We start from the raw sequence: 22,581 nt of genomic DNA on the forward strand, positions 1-22,581 counted from the left end.
ACAAGGGTAAGAGATCCTCATGGATCGTGGGAAGCCCCAGGCCCTCTGTATGCTGAGCATGGACTCATGGGTGACAATGTGAGAGTCATCATAATTTGTGTCAATTTGTATATTGTTAACATTGCGGCATAGAGTGGCTTATGCTTTGAGAACTGTATAGGGGATGGAAGGACATGGAGAAGTGAGAGAAAAGACAAGGATGGCATGCATTATATCCCCGAACACCTACCCACGTCTTCATTTGCATTGGGTCTCTAAACAAGCCATCTTAGACAGCACATTGTGAAAAAGGCAGGCATTACCTTCTGTGTCGTGCATATTTGCCACTGACGTGACCGCTGCCGTCGCAGCCTGGAGTGGGACAGCTGCAACAGGAAAGAGCTCATTATATAGCTGAATGGGATTCCATGGGCAGATGGTGATGAGCCTCCAAGAGAGAGAGAGAGAGAGAGAGAGAGGGAGGGAGGGAGGGAGGGAGGGAGGGAGAGAGAGAGAGAGAGAGAGAGAGAGAGAGAGAAGAGAAGAGAGAAGAGAGAAAGAGACAGACAGAGACACAGACAGACAGACCGACAGACAGACAGACAGAGACGACCAAAGGAGGATGTCTTTTATCAGCAGTTTTGGGAAACTAGTTTCATCACTATAGCAGGCCGTGAACAAGCTGCCCATGAATTTTTAAATACAGTGTACCCATTCAGAGGCGAATTTTCTAAACTGCTGCTCGGGATGCCTTCCACCCACAAAGCACTGACCTGAACAGCTCTTGTATGGCTGGCTCCACAGGAACTGCAGAAAGATGGAAAACAGATAAAAAATTTATTGTGTGTCACAGGTACTCTTCTTCCATGGAAAATTACCAAAAGTTTGGTGGTATTGGGAGAGGGGTCTGAGTGAACTGCTATAGCAGTTCTGCAGGATGAGGGCTACCTAGCCAGCTACAGGAACATGGGGGAATGCAGACTTACCTCGAACCCCTTTGGACCGTGTGCGATGGCGCTTCTCCTCAGTGTCCACGTCCATCTGGGAATAAATTTTTAGGTGGTCAGTGCCTTTGTCCAGTGAATTCATACTGTTGTGTGTGCCACTTCTGACTGTCACTGCACTGTAGTCATAGGCCTTTAATCCTGGGTAGCTCTATAAAGGAAAGCCTCCATAGTGCAGCATGGTAAGCAAGGGCAGAACAGCCTTAAGTGTGTTCATTTGGGGGTGACAAGGGAACCTGGATCTTGTAACCACTAGGCTTCTGCACTCTCCAGTCATAGTTTTGGATGGATCTCTGGGGATCTGGCTATCCTCTTGAGGACTTGATTAGGACACTTTTGGGTGTCTGCATTGTATTTTATACCAAGAACAAAGAAGAAGATACCCATTATGTTTAGAAGAAGGTAAAAGTATTTTTATTTTTCTTATAGATGGCTGGATTAATGGATTCTACTCAGTAAGACAGAGGTGCTGATCAAAGACAAACAGTAAAAGCACCTCTCAGATTACTAGGAGATCATCTGCCAGCTCCATCTGTGATTTCATTGCCATCCCCAGTATGGATAGGCTAAATTCCTGGGAATAAGATGGGGACCTTATGACATATTCCATGTGGTGTCCAATCAAATGCACTTAGTTCATGGAAAGAGTTACAAAGACATGTTAGAGTAAAGTTCCCGACAGATGCACATGGCCTTGTGAGCAGCATAGCTTATGTGTATACCTGCTTTTCTGCAGCTTGACGTATCTATACTTACTCTCTATGGATATAATGTGGTGGCAGCAGAATACATCACACAATAAGAAACATAAGCTCATTCAGTGAATTTAATATCTATTAGTGAGACTTGGCTGCTTCAGATACAATGCCACACCCAATTTAGTAAGTGAAGGATAGCTTCAGAAAGGAAGGACAGCTCATGGAAAGTCCATGTTCATGGAATGCTGTGGGACCTGGGCCTCACATCCATGCATGGCAGAGCCTGTAACTCATCCCTGCACCAGGGTGTTTGAAGGGTTGTTTATGGAGGGATAGATGGGTGTGTAGGAGAATAGACGAGACGGTTTCTAAGAAACAGCAGGTCGAGAGGTAACAAAGGATAGGCAGCATATTTAAAGCAACATCTCATGGATCAAAGGAAGAATGGCAATTGAGGGAACACTGTGAGGCTAGGAGAGGCCATGTGGGCACAACTAGCCAGAGGCCATGGTAGCTTGAGTGGTTAAGTCATAGAAACATTATGGAAGAAAGACTGACCTAGCTGCACTCACAGAAGATGGTTGAAAAGAATAGATTAAGAGGACTTACATGATTATCTAGGCAGGCCAGGCTGGGATGCTGCCCCAACTAATCTTGTGAACTGATCCCTTAGTTCTAGAGCATCACTGTCTAGGGGGAGGTGACGGATGCAATAAAGGTACCTAAGGACTGTTGAGGGGACTGCAGATGGTACAGGAGTTTCATGGGCATCTTTTGGGCCCCATACTACCATGGCCTCTGTCTAGTTATTGCCTTGGCATCAATGACCTGAAGGATGTAGTTTAAATAGCACCCAAAGGGAAAGACACACAGAAGCTCTAAAATTTCTATTTAACATGAGATTTCAAAATACAGCAAAATTTTAGCAAAGCTGTTCTGGACCCCCGAGACAAGTGAATAAAGCCTGTGGTGAGGTGCAAACAACTGTCTTGTAAGATCCGGTGAAACTGTCTAGGGGAAGGGGACTTAGGGGAAGGAGCCTTTAAAATCCTGTCCTTTAAAGAATTTAAAATTGCATTATAAGTGTGAGGGTAAATTGAGCTGAGAAATACTCTCATCTGGAGATAGTAAAACCTGTAGTGAAGGGAAGAGGAACTGATGTTTGAAGTTAATCACGTTCCCAGTGAAAACAGGATATGAAGAAGATATTCCAGAGAAAGGATATAGGGCATGGGAAGACATCCAGGTCATACTGTAGGATTCATTAAGGGTCCATCCACAGGGTCTGTTCCTGATTTCAGAAGGGACAGCTACCACTTTGTCTGGCACATTTATTTACAGTCTGGTGAGTAAACATGCATTTTACTCACCATTTACTTATAACCAGGATGCTCCTGGGTGACATCCCGGAAAGAATTTCTAACCCAAAGTATGACAGTCCCCGCTTTTGCCCATAGGCATGGGATGGGAGCACTGGCTTCCTCATCTAATGTCTCAGGTAGCCACATAAGCATTCCTTTATTTTCTATATTTAAATGTATAATCCTTTCTATGTTGTTGTTGCTGTTGTTATTGTTGTTATTACTATTAATATTGACAAAGTCATGTGCTGTAACCTTGGCTGGGCTGCAACTCACTATATAGACCAGGCTGCTTCTATATGCTGGATTAAATGCATGTGCTGCCATACACAGCCCTTTCTGTATTTTTACTTGTTTTACATGTGCCGGTCAGTTCTGCCTCTGGAAATGGACAGCTCTTTCCCACAAATTGCTTATCATGTAACCACAGTACTCCAGCTATGCAGAAAGGCCTTGTGTGGTCTGTGACCAACCCCACTCCGTGAGCCCCGTCATCACAGGTTGGTTTTACTTTTCTCTCTTCTCCTCTGGTCCTGCTAGTTTATCCATCACTAACCCTGTTGGGATGACAGAGGTTCTAGAATGTGCTTTAACTTCTATGAAACATTTGTTGCAATAATGATTAAGCGATAAATATATTTTTTCAATGTCTAACCCAGCATCCTACATACAGCAAACACTAAATAAATGGTGAGTGTCTCATTCTTTCCTTTTGGCTAAGGAAATCGCATGGTAAAATATTTCCAGTTTGTTTGCATTCTGCCCTTACAGATATTCAGCAGGCGCCAGCAGTATGGCTCAGATTCGGCATCGTGCACAGACCCGGCAATGGCATTTTCCTAATGTCACACCTAAGAGTGTGTGGTCACATGCCAGGGACTCCTGCAGCCTCCTCATGTACTCTTTTCAGGTTCTAAGCCTGGCACCCCCTGTCTGTCATCCTGGAAAGGTGACTGGTTTTCCTCTGGTGGCCCCTTGACTGGGCACCATCAGTGGCAACCAGAGTCTGGACTATTCACAACTTGGGGGCTTTTAGCTTAAGCAGCAGGAGCTCCCGTAGCTGCACCCAGACTGGCTCTGTGATCCCATAGCCCAGCTGTGCCCTCCCTGTGACTGGATGTGCTTACCCCGCTCATTGCCTGGGTCTCCAGTGCCCCTTTCAGCAGTGTGCATTAGGAAATCTACACTGAGAGCTCTATTCTAGTATCCATCCTTTCCCCCTTTAAGTTTATTTTTAAACTAATGGTAGATTTTTCTAAAGATCTTTAAGTGGTTTTATACTTAAGGCTTGAGTTTAAGAAAGTGGTTTTGTGCCAACAAAGGCTATAGGAATGAAGTATTAAAGAAAGAGCATGTGACGTATTTTATAGCACATAACTTTACATTTGGAATCAGGATTTATCTTATTACTTAGATCTTAGCTCTTCCAATAAAAGACGCAAGTTGGGCCTCAGTAAAGAAGTGATATTTTAAATGTATTGTATTCTCATGCAGTCTGTGGAATCCATGGGAGTTTATCGAGGCTGGTTTCTGTACTGACAACCTGCAGGTTATAACTGTGGGCTAGGAGGAAGCTGTATTTTGGGATTGTGTAAACCAAGCTTTCTGTATCTCCACATGTGGACTTTGTCTCCCCTCCATAGTGCTCCTTATAGGGTAGGACCAGAGGAGGTCCTGAATTATAAGTGGGATGTAGGTGTCTTAGAGTTAGACCCCAGAACCTGAGCTGTTTCTTAACCCTGCCTTATCATCCTGCAGTTATTCAGGAAGCAGTTACCATCTTTGCTGGTCAGCTGACACTGTCTTCAGCTCTCTTTCACTACTGGTTAGCCTCACTGGAAGGGCAGATTAGAGAAGGGCCAGAGGCCAAGTTGTATGAAAGACAGGATGAGGAAGAAGCAAACACTCTGGAGAGAAGAGGTGTGAGGATGCTACTGTGTGGGTTGGTGTGCCCCACGAGCACCTGTTCTGCAAGTCACTGTCTCCTAGGTAACAGACATACCATGCCCATAGCTCCACAACAGAACATGTACCCAAACTCTGCTCTGGCTCACAGAAATATGGATCATAAAACCCATCTGCGAAGGTCAACAAGAAAGAAATCATATGCTTTGGTCACTCCTGCAAAGTGCAGAAACAGAGTGCTAAAACAATTGAAAGTGGCTGTCTGAAGTATGATCATACCTTTGTTAGACAGCTTAATGTGGTGAAGCATGCTGGCTATTGGGATCTAGATCTGATATTCACGTAAAATAAGAGACAGATTCAAGAGGTTACAGAAAATTAGGAGAGAAATAGGCTTCTGATTCACAGCACCAGTATGACATCACTCAACTTGTCTAATCTTTAATCTCATCAGATAGAAATAAAATATTAGATAGATAAGACAGAAGTATAAACAAACCCTCTATCTGTCTGTCTGTCTGTCTGTCTTTCTGACTGTTTTCTTCTTCCTCCTGTCATTAGTAGAATGGAAATATGTAACACATCCACCTTGCTCTGAGGTGCAGCAGCTGTGTACATTCGGGGGCCAATGTTCATGTCTGGGAGGATTCTGACTAAACCCCGAGTAAAGAGTGTACTAGGAGATAATTCCTGACTTTCTCTTAGCCGCCACTAGCCAGAGCTGAGTGGTGTCATCCCTACAGGATAGTGCACTGTCCTACTGAGCCTACTACCTCATCTTTTGCTCTGTCTTTGTCCCTGATGGTATCTATTCACCCACAATGGAATTCAAATTTCTTGCTCCTGGTGTTGTCTGAGCTGGTTCACAGAACCAGCAACCATGTTTTCTGGGGAAACCTAAGTCTCCTTCAGCCCTGAGGATTACTATTCTCACAAGCAGTAGCTGGCAGACTCTCAGAGCCTTTAGAGAACCTTGGAGAAGCCAGACCTAAACCAAAACATAGGACTTTTGTGATTTTCATAGAATTGCATCCCTACCAGGTCTTAACCCAGGATGCTGTTAGCCTGGACACTGTGGCACGGATTCCACATGCAGGCTCTTGTAAAGTAAAGGCTCAGAGCATGCTCTTCTACACCCATGCCTCCCGTGTCTAAGCTTTTTTTCTCAGTGTTCGTCACTCATTCTAATCCATCTTAGAATACTTTTCTCAAAACTCACTTTAAACAAGTTTTTCAACACGGTACTGCCTCATGAGGTCATCCAAATATTCCCACTAGATCATTCTTATCTTCAGACCAGAAACATCCCATTCTGTGTATCTCTTCTCCTTACTGAAAAGGTATGAAGACCTGACTAGCATTATGATGGGAAATCAGAGCTGCCCCACCTTACCCTGAGAATGTTCTTCCCCTGGATGACACTGGCCTGGGCGTCCAGAACATGCGGGACATGACCCAGCCTTTCCTTTGCATGCTCGCGGTTTGTGTATGGGTGTCTAGACAACTTGCTGTATTTAACTTGTCCTAACCCACAGACCCATTCATGCTGAAACAGAAGGGCTTCTCCTGTGTATAGATTTGCTGTTTTCATGTCTGTCCTTGGTGCTCAGAGGCATCTGTCTTGCCCCTAACTCCTTCTACTGATAGGGAGATGTGTTGTTTTCTTTTGCCACAGTGTCTCTCTGGGACTTCAAATTAGATTGGATTTCTTCTCCCACAGAAAGTAAGACACAATAAATATGCATACCTTTACATAAATGTTAAAGAGTTTTCTCAAAAGATAATGTCAATTTATCTTAAAATATGTGAAAAAAATCTATGTACTTTTTAGTCAATTATGATTGCACCCATTTCTAGAAAGACTCTACCTAGTGGCCTTGTCTTTCTCTTTCCTTCAGCAAGACAAGAGTCCTAATGCTGCTTGCTACACTTCCTTTAACTACCAAAGGTGAGTCACCAATCAGCACGCTGGCCTTTGGGCTGTCTGATCTTTGTTTATTTGTCTTCCTTTAAAAACAAAATTTCAAAGCTGCAAATATTTAGCTCCATACTGACATGGTGAGTCTGGGTCCTTGGAGGTGGTAGCTGGCCATCTCGCCATTTTGTACCTTGGATTCCCCCTAAGTAATTTTAATCATCAGGGCAAGAATATTATAATTCAAAGTTCACACATGTTTTGACATAGAAAACTACTGCCCAAACCTTTCATTTATATATGTGAAATTATACTAGCATAACTTTAGTTTACAATTTTCTTAGAACCCACACCCAACTTTATTCATGTAGCTATTAGGGGAGAGAAAAATCCTAAAAGAATATAGGAAACAGTAGAAGCTGTACCTATGAGTTATAGGACCTGTGACCTGTGACATATATGAGTATTTAAGGGGAAGAAACAAAAGACCTGTCAGAATGTTGGCTGAAATAAACTGCTTCAGATTATAAAATGAGCAGATATGGGAGTGGAGAGAAGGTACAGCTTAGAGCATGCGTACTGCAGTTAAGGAGCCTCCCCGCCCTGTGCCCTGGTGTCCTTTATGCCTCAGTTTTAACATTGTACCATGTTCTGAGTGAGAGCCACACTTTACCATAAGCTTGAAGAAAGTGAGGGACAGGTGGCTGTGAATGCTCGCAGAAGATTAGGAAGGACTCAGAAGGGCTTTGCACACTGTAAACTCCTCAGCATACATTGAGGCGCTGTGAGCTCTGTGGGTCCCAGGGATGGCACCCGCACTGTGGGGTTGCCATCAGTTAATGGAACCTAATTGTCACTAAGCTGTCCCCGTTGGAACAATTTTCTGTGACAGGTGTGCCCTTTCCATGACAAGAGCACCCCTCCATCTGAGGACACCTCACTGCAGGGAGCTTTCAAGGATGGAGCTGATGTAAATGCACCAGCAGAAGATTTCCCAGGAAAATAGCACAAAGAAGCCTCAACAGAAGACGAGAGGAAATAAAGTTCTAGCGAAACTTATATAAGGAAAAGCAATGGACATTCACTGCAACAATAAGATTCTGTGGGGTGGACTGATGGCATGTGCCAGAGAGACACTGTGGAATTGCCTCGTGTAGGATTGCAGAACAGAATTTCCAGCCAGGGAAACAAGTGCACACCTCATCTATGCCCTTTTCCCTCCCTGCCTGACACACCTTTACAATCATGATGTCAGGGTTAGGTTCCTATCAATGTCCAGAAGGTAAAAATCACCCAGGTGTCCCAAGGCCCTGAGGTGTGCTGGGTGTGAGAGAGCAGGGGGGTACTGGGAGTATCCCCCATTCCCGTCTAAGTTTCAGGGCTGTGGCGCTCTCCATCTTAGAGGAGGAAGGGTCAGACATGAGGGAATAGACCAGAGTGAGGGTTTCCCAGGGGAAAGCAGAGCTGTGGTAGGGATGACAAGATGGAGACATCGGAAACCCAGAGTTCCTGGGAGGCACTTGAGGAGCTCACGTTAGGAGGATGGAAAGCTGGAGCTGCCAGGAGAGAGGATCAGGTGCCCAGGCTGGTCACCTGTGGACATCATCACTGATGTTGTCTGCAACAGGGAGTGTTGCTCACGGTGCTGTACGCTCACAGTCCCTGCTCAGAGTGGAGATAAGAGCTGCATATCCTGGGGACGCATGGCTCTTACCTTGTAGGAAGCCTTCTCTCCTGAGGACGGAGGCAGGGTGACTCCGTGGGCAGGATACAGGCCCAGAGCCAGCTCTCTCTAGGCTTTCCCTGGCCCTCCCCAGCTTGTGCCTGTGGCCAAGTCACTTAATTTCTCTGTGCCTCCATTTCTCCATCTGTAAAAAAAAAATAAAAATAAAAATAAAAATAAAAATTAAAAAATCATTAAGCACCGAAGGGCCTCATAACATATTAGGAGATGATATAAATGGGTATCCTCCATGATTACATTTCAGCTCTCCCAAGGACCAGAATAGCCCTGGGCTAGCCACATTTCCCTGCGTTTAAGCCAGTCTTCCAGCTCTGAGGGAGGACCTTCCCTGGCTCCTTATTAGGCTGGCACATTGAGGAAACCTCAAAAGCATCTACTTCTTAAATCTGGGATAGAATCTACCTTCACAGAAGCCTTAGGGTGAGTTCCACACTAGGAGTCATCCTGTAAGCCTCATTTAATTATGATTTCCTCAAGGATTTGGAGGGTTGCTAATCTGAGCCTGGACTAGTGAGATGGCTTAGCTGACACTTGCTACTAAGGTATCAGAGTTCAATGCCTGGAAGGATAGAACTGACTCCCTCAAGTTGGCATCTGACCTATATACACGTTTCATTTCTAACCCCTAAAGAAGGAAGGAAGGAAGGAACAAATGAATGGACAAATAAACAAAAGAACAAATGGGTTAGGTGGTGTGCTAGAGGCACATACCTCCAGTGCTAGAACACATTAAGGAATATTTTGATGTCCTTTGTAGCCTCTAAAGTTTATGCTAATTTTGTGAATCAAACAAACAAACAAACAAAAAACAAAAACAAAAGAACAGCCTGGCACCCACTAGGACAGTGGCACCTGAAACTCAAGTCTCCCATCAACATGGTCAGCCTGTTCACATACTCCCTCCCAGAAGAGGAAAGGCAGAGGTCTAGAGTAGGGAGGCAAAGCTTCAGATAATCGCCTATGTCCCCTCATTATTCCAGTGTATTCACTGCTGCACCTATCTCCAGCAGTTCAGCCACTGCTGTACAGTTCCCTGGGGCTGTAACCTCTAGATTATCTCAAACCTTAACAGATCAAGTGACAAAGAAAGGCTCCTCTCCTTAAGATGGCAAGCTGACTCTGGGCAGATGCCTAGAGTTATTCTTGGAACTTATAGATAGTTCTTTTCTATAGATAAGAAATCATTTAGATCTTGGAACTTATAGCTATAGATATTTCAGTTCCTCAGCTTCATATGGTCCACCTGCCCCAAAGTATAAGTTCACCATCATTGGCAATTCTCCTTTGAGCAACAGCACACTCAGTGGTTGAGATAAATAAGAAGGACTCAACATGTCTGCTTTTGGCCTGGAAATCAGCATTCCTCCAATTACGTCGGGCACTAGAGTCTGTGTTGTAGAGCCTTCTCTTGTAAACCTCATTCTCTGGGTAGCTGTCTACACAGACAGCAAGTGAATGTCTATGTTCAAATGTCTCCCCAAGAACCTAATCACACTAGACACAAATTAGAAACAGATTAGAGCATGTGTGGTCTTTTTCTCTTTGACTTCTAAATTTAAAGCTGAATGCCCTGTGTTCTGCTTTTACTAGAATAGTTTCATTTAAATTTCCAAAGTGTCCTTCATCAATGTCATGACATAGTCCTTTAAACCTGGCAGGTACCAAGGCAAGGTGTCATGCTTGATATACCTGTGCCCCATGGTACTAGTGTGGATTTGTTGATTTTTATGAGAAGGAAAAAATGGGGCAGGGAGGAAGGACAGCGGAAAAAATGGAGGCGGAAGATGAAAGGAAGAAGGAGCTGAAGGAGAATAGGAAGGAGGGATGGAGATGATGGAGAGAAGAAAGGGAGGAACCAGGGAGGCAGGGATGGAGAAAGAAGAAAGGAGAAGGAAATCAGAAAATCCCCATTCCCCCTGACTAGAGGAGGAGACAGCTAGTTTTGAGGTTATAATGATATGCCTCAACCAACCGGTAAAATTTTGAATAATTAAATGATTTAGATCAGACAGAGTCAGGTTTTTATTCAACTTCACTTATTACTTCATGGTCTATATATGTTGTTTCATAAGCATGAACTTCCTGGAGTTTTTAATTTCTAATTTGAATAATACCCAAAATGTACTCAGCTTATTACTGAGCATTCAAAGAATGGTAGAACCTCCATGCCCCACATATTTTAGTGTGTAAGGATCTCTGATTCTCTGCTGTTCATAGGCAAGTATGACAACATGAATGGGCAGAAAACTCTTCCTTACCAAAGTCCTGCCTTTGGGACTGGCAGGGATGTTTCTCGTGATGAGCAAGAGAGAGCTCACTGGGACAGTACCTTTGGTCTTCCACAGGACCCTAGCAGCTCAGTATAATGAAATAGATAAGAGATTGCTACATACATGATGGACAAATTTAAAGAAATAATAGAGATTAAGGCCAGCATAGTCACTCTTAAAATATGCAGAAAGATAAATTGGGGCATAAAGAAAAATTAGGAAGTATCAAAGAAGAGAATGGGGAAATTCCAAGAGTATTCTTAAGTCAGTAGAAAATCTATGGCCAACATTAAGGTTACAACTGAACAATGAGTAAATGAGAAAGCAACATCTGAGAGATGAGAAGGAAGCAAGTTAATACACTGGTGGTAGTTTAATTACAACGTAACACTACCTTTTAGATTCTTCTGAAAAAACAAGTATCCTACAACTAATATTCAACTGAATGTCAGAATACTAAGAAACACAATCTGATTGTTCCTTATGTTTAAAACTGAACAATTAAATCATGTATTAATGAGTGACAAGCCAACCAACTGTGGGTCTAGCTCATTTTTTGGCAGAAATGAAATTGGATCTGAGATTACTGCTTGTTACACTTGTCACCTAAAGCATACTCATTTGTGGGTTTTTATTTTGTTAACAAGCTATGTGAGATGATGCTTCAGAGGCATGGAAGACTAGACAATGACACTGAGACAGAGTGAGTTCCTGCCTGCAGGCTGCTGAGCTGACTCAGAAGAACACACTGGTGAAGGCAGCCTACTGTCTCCCAGGGCCAGGATCAGCAAGAACAGAGCCCTTGTAGCTACAGAGGGCTTAGGTGTCCTGTCTTGTGTGGCCAAATCAGAGCCTCTCCTCTTTCTTGGTTCTTAGTCCATTTTTAAAAATAGTAACTCAGAGGCAGGAATGCCCTCTGGGAAATAAGTTTCAGGAAAAAGAAGTCTCACACCTAATTTATTTCTGTTTATTTGCTTTTGGAAGCTCTTGCTTCCATGCTTGTCCATACAGGGTTCTTAGTTCCCTGGGGCTGGGCAGGTTCTGCCACAGCCAGAATCACACCCTTTCTGAAGGACGAACTTGTCTGGTTTTGGTCACCCTCCCAAGGTAGCTGAAGGTTCCCTAAGCAGAAGACCCCTCTTTTGGATAAATCTGAGGCTCTGTTTCCAGTTATCTCTTTCCTGGATTTCTTTTCTCTTTAAAGAGATAGCTCTGCATCTTTTCCGAATAAGGACCATAGTGATTGTCCAAAGCCCTGCATATTGGACGCGCCTTTTCTCCTCTCACCATTGATAGTCTCAGTGTGACACTGACTGTCTAAGAAGGTCAGGGTGTGGCTTTGCTCCAGCACTCCCTGCTGGTCACTCTGGTTCCTGGTTGCTCAGAAGCCTAAGCTTTCTAGTAGCCTAAAGACTTGATCCTCAGTCTAGTCTACTGGAATTGTGTATGACTCCCCTTTTGCATTAATGTTCAGCCTTAGTACACTGTCGGATCTGCCGGAACCCTCTCCCATACTGAGTTCAGTTTTGGTCACCTGGGAATTACTGACCTGTGACACTGGGGCCTGCCAGCAGAGTATATCCTGCATAACTGTATACTGGCCTCTGTCACCAAACTTGCCCTCTTTTCCAACTTCTTCCCACTCACGTTCTTTCTCAATCTAGGTAGTCAGCATGATATTGTGTGATGGCTTGGCAGTTTGCTTAACTGTACATAGTCTCCATGCCATTTTAATCTTTATTATTGGTTTCTTTAAGAGAGAGGCTGGCTCAGTATGTGCTGTGTAGCTCAACTTGTCCTTGAACTTGGAGCAATTCTCATGTTATTTCCTCCTAAGCGTTGGCATTATATATGTAACTACCATGCTTGGCTACCCTGGCATTATATAATCACTGCTCTCAAACCTGCTATTTACCAAGGATGACCTTGAATTCCTAATGCTCTGCCTCTGCTTTCCAAGTGCTGGGAATTCAGGTGAATGAAGACCAAAACCCAGTGTCTCATACAGGCTAGGCAGATACTCTGCCAAATGAGTTATATTTTGAAGTTGATTTTTAAAGCTGTTGCAAATCAATCTGTCCTCATGGTTTGCTTATTTCAATCACAGAATAAAGACTAGATCAATACAGTATGAGAATTCAGACTCTTGATGAGTCTCTCTGAGCAGAAGGCGGTATGTGGTGGGTACAGTGGGTGGGAAGAGGAATAAGACATAACTCCTGAGATGATATTTAAGCTCAGGGGATAGTCAAAGAGTCATTCTGCTGCAGAAGATGCCCCAACAGTTAAGGAGAGCTGAAGGAAACAATTACAAAAGTAGGTTCTCTATAACTGAAAAGCTTTGTGAATAGCTTTCTGCTGAGTGTAGCAGAGGGAAAGCAGTCTGGGTGTAGAGGAGACCCTATTGTCTAGATGTGGGAGAAGGTCTGCTGGCTGCCTAAGAGGGAAGGAAGCTGCTTGGGTGTAGAGAAGTATCTCCCATCTGGATATAGAGGCGTTGCAGCTGTCTGCATGCAGAGATAGCCTTACTGTGTGAATGTGGAGATCTTCAGTGTGTGTGATGTGCAGAGGAGGGGCTATTATGTACATCCAGAGTGCAGCCAGCTCTCCTTGAACAGGGAAGGGGCTGCTGTGTGGGTCCAGAAGAAGCCCTGATACCTGGGTAGAGTAGACAGCTTGTGTGAGTGTGTAGGAAGGTGTGCTCTTTTAGCTTATGGGAGGGTCCAGTGTCTGAGTATAGAAGAGAGCCTGCTGTCTTGGGTTAGTGAAAGATCTGCTATATAAGAGGTCTGATGTCAGGGTGTAGAGCAGAGCCTATTGTCTGAATATGGAAGAAGGCTTTCTCAGTGCTTGTGTATAAGAGGGACTATTTTTCCAAGACAGAGAAGGGTTTAAAAGAGAGTCTGCTATCTGGGTATTTAAGAGAGTACTCTCACAGGGTACAGATGTTGTTTGTTTTACTGGTTGGGTGTAGAGGACGGCTTACTTTCTGGTTGTTATGCAGATCTGCTGGGTGTGGAGGAGGGCCTACTGTATGACTGTAGAGAGAGTTCTGCTGTGTTGTGGGCCTGGTGTTTGTGTATATGGAGGGTCTCATCTCTGGGTGTAGGGGAGAGTTTGTTGTCTGGGAGTGGAGAAAGGCTTGCTGCCTGGGTATAGAAGAAGCATACTGTGTGTGTATATAGGAGAATCTATTGCCTGGGTATAAAGGAGGATCTGCCTTCTGGACCCAGAGGAGGGTCTAATGTCTGAATATAAAGGAGATTGCTGTGAGGGTGCATACTGCTGCTCAGTATGGCAGGGTGTCAGGACAAAAGAGATACTCTAAGTAGTTCTTTCTCCTGATGTGTTGCCTACCTTGCTATCTGCTGATCTATTTCTCTTAGTGGAATCTTGTCATTGCAGGCTAGATCTCCTGTCATTGCAACTGTCTGATCATAGCCCCCTTTGTAATGAATGATGTTTTAACATAGAAGGTACAAGATCACAGTCAAGGTCTACCATTCATGATTTTATAGCATTTACTATTTGAAACTATATCCACAGCAGAGAATACAGAGCAAGGTTGTAGGACTCACACACTCTACTTCAGAATGTGTAGAAAAGCAGAATCTAGAAGGAATGTCACCAAATGAGACATCAAGCCAAGGAAGCAGACCAGAGGATCCCAAAATAAACCCTTTCCTGGGTGTTTTCTATTAACAGCTTTTCCTACCAAGGTGCTGAGGCTACTCAAATGAGTAGAACATCTTTTTAAAAAGTAGTATTTGGGTGGTATTACAACACAAAAGAATGGATTTGTACCCCTATCTTATACCATATATAAAATGAATCTCAATTTTGCTTAAGGACCCAAGCATAAAGGCTGGAGAGATGGCTTAACAATTAAAGAGCATTGCCTGCTCTTGCTCAGGACCCAGATTCGACTCCCTGTACCCATGTGACAACTCAAAACTATCTATGACTCTAGTCTCAGGTGATCCAACTGAAAGGGTCAGCTCAGGAGCTTTGGAAAGGTCATGGAGCACTTGCCCCTCCCAGAAGGGAGAAGCTAAATTACATTCCTCAGACCTCAGGGAGGTCGAGTTATTCTGAGACCGTTGGCTACCTCCCTCATTTCCTAATAACCAGTTAGTTTAAAGCTAACTCTGTTCTGCCCATCACATTGTGCCTAATAACGATTGCCCTGAGGACTGTATAAGGCCCACTGGGGGCTGCTTGGGCGGCGTGGGGTCATTCTTGCCCCATGTGCAGGGCGACTCCAGCATGCTGGAGTAAATAAAATTCCTCTTGCTTTTTGCATTGATTCCCATCTCCATATTGTTTACTTAGGAGGTCTCCAGTAAGTTAAGGCTCCCCAAGTCTTACACAACACCTTCTCCTGGCTTCTGGAGGCACTGCATATACATTGTGCCTAGATATATACCATACACATAAAATATTTTTAAAGTATAAGAGGTAAAGCTATTTACAAAGAAAACAAGAGAAGTAAATAATATGATTTTGAATCTTGACATGAAAAATAAGAGTGGTTATAAAAAACTGGATCAATTGTATTTTATCAAACTTAGAAAACAATATGCTCAAATGCACCATGTAGTCACAGTGGTTAGAGATGTATACCAAACACCAAACTGGAGAGAGGACAGCAGGTGTTAGGTATGTAAAATTTATGGTATGTAAACTATGGTTTAAAAAAATCTCTGAACTCCTTTAAAGGGCACTCAAGATGTTGCAGTGGACGTGCTCACACTCCCTGAGCAGCTGTGGACCAGCCCAATTCTTGATTCAGCTTCATGGGTCAAGCCCCTTGAGATCTGGTGTCCATCCCTTCCTTGTATTTTAGACTTTCCTTGAGTGAGTGGCAAATGTTCATTGAGTCATTACTTCTCAGAAAAGCAGAGACATCCAATAGCTATCTTATGAGCACTGCCTTGCACCTTGCAGTCTGCCTCTACCCAGCACTGCAGGGTAGTGCAGCCAGCTGGTATCCCTGGAGAGACTGCTTAGGTCCAGCTTCAGCTTGTATGGAAGGGAGTCATTGGCCACTTTAGGTACTCCTGACCTGTGCCTTCTCAGGCCCCGGTAGCTATAATCTTGTTTGTACAAGGAAGGAGTTAATGTCTTCTATAATGAGTGTTCCCCTGGGGGCAAGCTGCCTACCTGTCATTGACTTCTATCTTGTGTTTAAAAGCTTGGAAAAACTCTCAAAGAAAGGTGTGTGCCCTGGTGAGGAGGGCAGGGAGCTGTGTCAGGAAAGGAGACCCCTGAGACCTTCTGGGGTGCTCTTGTTCACTGCAGCCATAGCTTGTCTGTGTCCCACACTTCTGTGTCAATAGCAAGCCATTTAGGACTCACAAAGGCTGCATTTGTTGGACTCAGTGAGATTCCTTTGGTATGTCAGGATTGTAGCTGCCCACCTCTCTCTCTCCACACCCAATCGCCTAGTAAATGGTTGCTCACTGCTAAGAGGCTCATAGCGCCTCATTGCCCCTTGTAAATGAAAATGAACCTTTCTGAGAGGGAGTTGATGAAGGGCATCATGTTTTGCATTTGTCTGGCTCTGGGGTAGGATATGCAAGAATCCTGCTTTACCCCTGGCAGTCAGGAGAGTCAAGCCTAGCAGCAGAGTACAGATCTAATACTTTGATAATCAGCCTTCTCCTTTAGAGCTACCTTTTAGGGGGCCATCTCCAGCTTCCTTCCCAACAGAGGTTTAATTAAAGCTCATAGAAGCCAGGGCTCTGAGTAAAAATGATAATATATCCTACTGCTAAAAGGCTCGCTCTCATTCTGGAAGAAGTTTAGGTGCTATAGAAACTCTGTAAAACTGTCAGCCACTGATCAAGGCACAGAAAGGGTGAATAGACCTTAGGGGTAACAGCCAGTCACACTGGAAGGACTCTCCTCCAGGCCCAGAACAGGTGCTCATCTTTCTCAGATTTATAGCCTAAGGGTCCGGTAGACAGTAGCACAGCCTGCAATCCAGAGTCCTAGTACAGCCAGTGAGGTAGGACTCTACCAAAGGCTAAAGAAGGAAGCTAAGGGAGTTAGAGCTGGACAGCCAGGCTGAGAAGCAGCAGTGGCTGGAGCTCCTAGCACACAAAGAGCTCTGCTTGGAATTTCCCTCGAAGGGGAGGAGATGGGAGCATGGGGGAGGTCATTCCCAGCTGAGGACAGTAGACAGTGTGGCTTTAGGCAGTCAGAATTTAGAAGATTAGAAGTCAGTAAGAAATCTGGATGGAAGAATATTAGATACCATGGAGTTGGCAATCTTAAAACCAAAGCTATATTTTAGGGTATTGTTGGTCCTGATCCAACAGCAGCCTTGGGGATTCCATTCCCATTGATGCATGTGTTCTGTCATAAAGGTGTGGCATAGTGGCAAGTGACAAGCTGGTGAATGCTGATTAACTGATACCGTGATCACATTTGATCCTCACAGGAAGCATGCACACTAGAGGGCTGTTATCACCTGCTGTCATTGTGCTTTTAAGCTATAAGCAGAGCAAAAGGGTGGTGGACTCCAGGAGCTGGTGACCTGGGCAGTCATGCCTTCTCTAGACCTACACCCACTAGTCTCTGCTGAGATTTGCACAGGATCTACCTAGATACCTCTGGAATGGCCACAAGTAGCCATTACATCCTTAATGTATAACACCTGACAATTTCTGTGTCCTGGGATCCAGGTTTGTACTTGTCCTACATTAGTAACTGCTCCATCCATTCCTCCATCTTGAGCAGATGTTACATTATCGTACCAGATCACAGACTAGCGCCCAGCATAGCTAGTGCCCAGGCACTGGGCCTCCACAGCCACAGAGCGCTCTGCTGTCAGACTAGCCAAACAGAGAGCTCCACAAATACCTATGGGGTTGGCAGCATGGTCAGATGCATCACTAGCTATTTCTTTTAATGAAACATCTACTTAGGCTGGAAAGTTGCCTTTACCATCATTTTTTTTTTTCAGCTGTAACCTAGTAAGGACCATTTACCCATGATCCACTTGGCAGCTGGTAGTATGAACTTGGCCCATGTCAGGTAGTTTGTGCCCTATGTAGGTCACTATCCTCCTTGTCTCACAAAGAGGAGATACCAGCACAGACACATGGTGCTTCAGGAGAGATTCTGAGGGACATGGTAAGAGATGAGAAAGAAGAACAAGGATGGAATAGTGAGAAGCTGACACAGAGGACCCGGGGATGGGGCAGAGATGGCTCCTGTCCCACGCTGAGTAAAACTACACAGCACTTGGCTCTGTGCTTCAGGTTCTCAGGTCTCTGGCTGCCAGCTTAGACAGTGTTCCGTAGATAGAAGATTCCCAGAAGCACAGGAACCAGTGTCTAGCCTGTCACAGCTCTGTGTCGCCGAGTGTCTGTGAAACAGATGCTGTGGAATCTGGAAAACGTGCATGGAACAGTTGGCTGACAATGAAAGATAAAAACAATTCTTACAGTCAAGAACCTGAAAGAAATTGGCTACTAGAGGACAGGAAAAAGGAGGGGGAGGAAGAAGAGGAAAAAAGAAGATAAAATAGAAATAATTATATATATATATATATATATATATATATATATATATACATGCATTATTATATATTATATAATATGCACACCTATCTCTATTTATTTAGGTTGCATGAAAAATAGGAGATAAGTGAGCAAGCACCAAGTGCCTTAGGATATAAGATGCCCAGACTCCCTAACATCTTCAAGTATAGCTTTTTAGCCTAAAAGACTATTGAGAAGCTGATGGCAGCAGGTCCTAGTACTTTACAAATGGATCTGGCCTCACAGGGCCAGAGTCGCTAATGATGGCTGAAGCATTGCCATAGGAGGCTTGAGCAGGAACCTGAAAGATTTCATCTTCCAACACACAAAGAAAGGAGAGAGGGAAGGACAGGAGGAGGGAAGGAGAGAGGCAAGGAAGGAAGGAGGGAGAAAAGGAGGGACGGAAGGAGGGAGGGAACTGGAAATGGGGTGAGGCTGTAAAAGCCTTTATTGAAAACACATTATAAAGTAGGTGAAGCCCCTTAGACAAATTAGGTCAGAGGTCTTTATCTCCCCTCAAAGACGGGCAAGTAGCTTGGATCATGGGGTTTCATGCAGCTATTGTGGTACAGGGAGACACAGCCTAGGCTGTTCTTTACTTGTGGACTTCTGGGAGTTGGAGCCTCTTCTGAGCTCATCTGGAGTAGATCACATTCTTAATTGCAACAATCTGACTTCTCAGCTTTTCAAAGAAATTTCAGAGATGGAAATTGAATACAACCAAACACCAAATTTGGGGCAAGCTATATGCCACATGCCAAACCTGCCCCAGCACTAGGGCCAAGGACATTGACTTTGCTTGATGATATTATTTTGAGATGTGGTTTGAGACCTACTTTGTGCTGATTGCTCAGGCTCAGATCTCTCCCCTTTGTGGTATATGGGAAAGAAATGCTGCGTTAGTTACTTCTCATTGCTGTGATGAAAACACCTAACCACAAGCAAATTATAGAAGAAGGCATTTATTTGGGAATACAGTTCCGAGTGGCAGAGTCCATTATGATAGGGGATGTATGGCCATAGCACTTGAAACAGGAAGCTGAGATATAACATCTTCAAACACAGAGAGAGGGGGTGGCGAACGGAAATAGGATGAGAGTTAGGGTGTCAATTCCCACTACTGGTGATGATGTACTTTCTTCAGCAAGACTGCATATCCTGAAAGTTTCATAACCTCCCCAAACAGTTCCACCAACTGGAAGCTGGCTGGTATTCAAATATCTGAACCTCTGAAGGACATTCCTCTTAAACTGCTGCATTCCTCTGATCCCCATAGACTCATGGTCATCTCTTGAGGCAAAATGTATCTAGACCAACTTCAGGGTTCCCATGTTTTAACAGTACATTTGAGACTCAAGGTACTGTCCTAACTGTGACCCTTTGTAAAATTAAGAAGTAAATCAAACACTTCTAATATAAATCTACATTCCATTACAAAAGAAAGGAATGAGGCTATAGCTAGAAAATATTGGGCATAAACAAGCCTAAAACCTGCAGGGCAAACATCAAATCCATGTCAAGGGGCTGGATTTAGTGTAAAAGGGTTTAGAGGGCTCTTCTACAGCTTTGTTTCACTCCTGTATTGAGCACTCCATGGCAGAAGTTTTAAGGCTCTAGCATCTCAAATATCTAAGTATTCATGTGACACAGAACTTGATACATTCTCATGCAATGGCTTCCCAGAGCCTTTTTACTATGACTAGTATTGCCACACATTGCCTGGCTTCAGCAGCTCTTTGAAACTGTGGAAGAAGAATCTCTTTAACCCCCTCACACATTCATCCTTCAACCTCAAAAGCCAGTCCACGTGACTGACACTGCCAAGTTTAGCTGTCACCTTGGGACAAATCCTTGCCTTTGTTGACCAAATTAGCAATAGATTTTATATATTGAAGCAATTTCTTCCTAGGGCCATACGTATAACCTTTTGGGCTTTCTCCTTTCACAAGTTGAAAGTTTAGCTGGGCAGGGTCTTTCCCTAAGGGCACCTTTCACTTATTTCAGAGCAGGAGGCCTCTCCTTAATGTGCTAGTCTTCTGTTTCTCTTTCACTGTAACATTAAGCTTTCTAGTACTCTTTTTTCCCTTCCAAACTAATTTTGTATTTATTTTTTGCCTTATTTGCAACTTGGAGAAGAAATAATTATTTTGGCTCACAGTTTTAGAAGAAGAGTCCATAATGGCAGGGTGAGTATTGCAGCAGGTGCTCTGAGCCAGGAGCTGAGACATCACACCTTCAGCCATACAGAGAAAGCAGAGGAGAAGGCAGGGATCTAGAAGGTGGGTGAGGCTGTAACTCTTAAAGCCTGAGTCCCATGACAGCCAGCCCTTCTACATCCTGTAAGTTCTGTAATCCCCTAAAACAACCAACTGCAGACCAAGTGTTTAAATATGAGCCTACAGAAGATAATTCTCATACCAGAAAACCCTCCTGCTAGACTGCTGGGCATGTCAAATGAAGTGATCACAAGAATTACTAGTTTTCATATCTTTGTAAATTAAGACTCTGGTGAGTGAGACCATGAAGCTGTTTGCTTCAGGCATGCCATGACCATTCCCACATAATGCTAAGGAGTATGGATCTATACAATCATCACAATAAAATAAGTGTGATCATACACTTTGTGTGTGATAGATATGTTTAAAGGGTAATGAATGTTTTTGTTTATGTCCCTCCTTAATTAGACAGAGCCTAGAGGATCTCAAGACCTTACCTGAGATCCTAGTTGCCACTTTCTTCTGACCCTCAGTTGTATGAAATCCAACTCTAGGATTACTCCTGTGATATTGGGATGCTGGAGTATATAGGATGTGGAAGACTAGCTTAGGGGTATCCCTCTAATATATGTGACTTTTGGGGAGTCAGGGGCCAGAAAAGGGGAAATCATTTGAAATATAAATAAAAAATATATCAAATAAAAAAAATTTAAAAATTCAAACTGGAAAAAAAAAGAATCTTACCTGTGTTGGTATGGGACTTTTCAGTGGTACAGCTGCCTTTGAGTAACCTACATTGTGGTGAGTGACCCCTCACTGGTTCAACAACCTGGACTCAGATGTAATTTTTTTTTCAATCTGTTAGTACCTTTTCTTTCTATGGTAAATGGATGCTTTTTTTGTGACTCCTCATGGAAAAATCTTACAACAGCAAATTTTAAGTACTTATGACACAACTTTGGAGAGACTAACAGGGTATAAAAATTATAATACGAATATAAATCAAACTCACAATACATAAATTAATATTTGTAGAAAGTAGAGACAAATGTTGGTAGTATCTACCATACAGAGGTCAGGTTTTAGAATATACTGGTTTTTTTCTTCCATACTTTCTTCAGGTTCTGATGTTAACAATGCTATTATTTTTGATGTAGGCCCAAATTTTGAATATATATTCTAGATGATATTAAATTCTGACCATAAAAGCAAATCAATTAACTAGGATCCTTGTCTTAATGCTTTGAATGCTTATGTACAGTGTCGAAGCTGTTAAAAGTTGGGGAATTTTTGGAGATAGGCTAAATGCACTTGGCATTTGGAGGTGGCCACAGATATTTGGGAGCCAGGGGGAGGAATTTATGATTTTTAGCATAAAATGCCTCCCTAATGTTCATGCTTTGAACACCTGGAATCTTTATTGCTGTGTTCAACTATGACTCAAGTTTGTTTGAAGACATAAATTAGAGCCATCTTTATAGAACCAGTTTGGATACCATTAGTTGTTTTGCTGCTAACCTCATTCTTCTCATTATGCTCCATTTTCTTATTCTCTCTCTTTCCACATGATTCCTTCTTGGCTCTCCTCTGCTTTCTGTCTTCCTGGTATCTTGTTTACTATGTAACCTGGTCAGCACATTCACCTTCAACCTCAGTCTAGAATTTACACTGAGGACCAGGTTGGCCTAGAGTTCACAATCTTCCTGACTCTGCTTCCTGAATACTTGGATTATGGGCTTGTATCAAAATGTTGGCCACATCTGTAAGAAAAATTTTTATTTTGGCTCATGATCTCAGAGGGTTCAACCCATAGTGACTTGACATCATGGTATTGTGAACATGATAATGGGAATATGCCCAGATGGAGGAAGCTATTGACTGTTCAACAAGAAATGAAAGAGGAGGGAAAAGAGAGAGTATAGAGAGAGACAGGGAGAGA

The 22,581-nt window shown here is 43.4% G+C and overlaps 1 protein-coding gene and 1 long non-coding RNA gene across 2 annotated transcripts in view; one reads left to right on the top strand and one right to left on the bottom strand.

Annotated features, from left to right (window-relative positions):
- Myt1l (myelin transcription factor 1 like) overlaps positions 1–22,581 on the bottom strand; it is a 394,986-nt gene that overhangs the window by 144,768 nt on the left and 227,637 nt on the right. The window contains exons 5-8 of the mRNA XM_052186010.1: positions 8,577–8,730; positions 966–1,020; positions 753–786; positions 303–365 (exon numbers count right to left, since the gene is read on the bottom strand). Coding sequence (XP_052041970.1) covers positions 303–365; positions 753–786; positions 966–1,020 — 152 coding nt within the window. The 5' untranslated portion in view covers positions 8,577–8,730. The remainder of the gene's footprint in view (positions 1–302; positions 366–752; positions 787–965; positions 1,021–8,576; positions 8,731–22,581) is intronic.
- Positions 1–22,581, top strand: part of LOC127687414 (uncharacterized) — a 95,154-nt gene that overhangs the window by 56,517 nt on the left and 16,056 nt on the right. Inside the window, exon 2 of the long non-coding RNA XR_007978379.1 lies at positions 3,416–3,542. This is a non-coding gene — a long non-coding RNA (uncharacterized LOC127687414). The remainder of the gene's footprint in view (positions 1–3,415; positions 3,543–22,581) is intronic.

Source organism: Apodemus sylvaticus, chromosome 6 (genome assembly GCF_947179515.1).
Source record: "Apodemus sylvaticus chromosome 6, mApoSyl1.1, whole genome shotgun sequence".
Lineage (NCBI taxonomy): Eukaryota > Metazoa > Chordata > Mammalia > Rodentia > Muridae > Apodemus > Apodemus sylvaticus.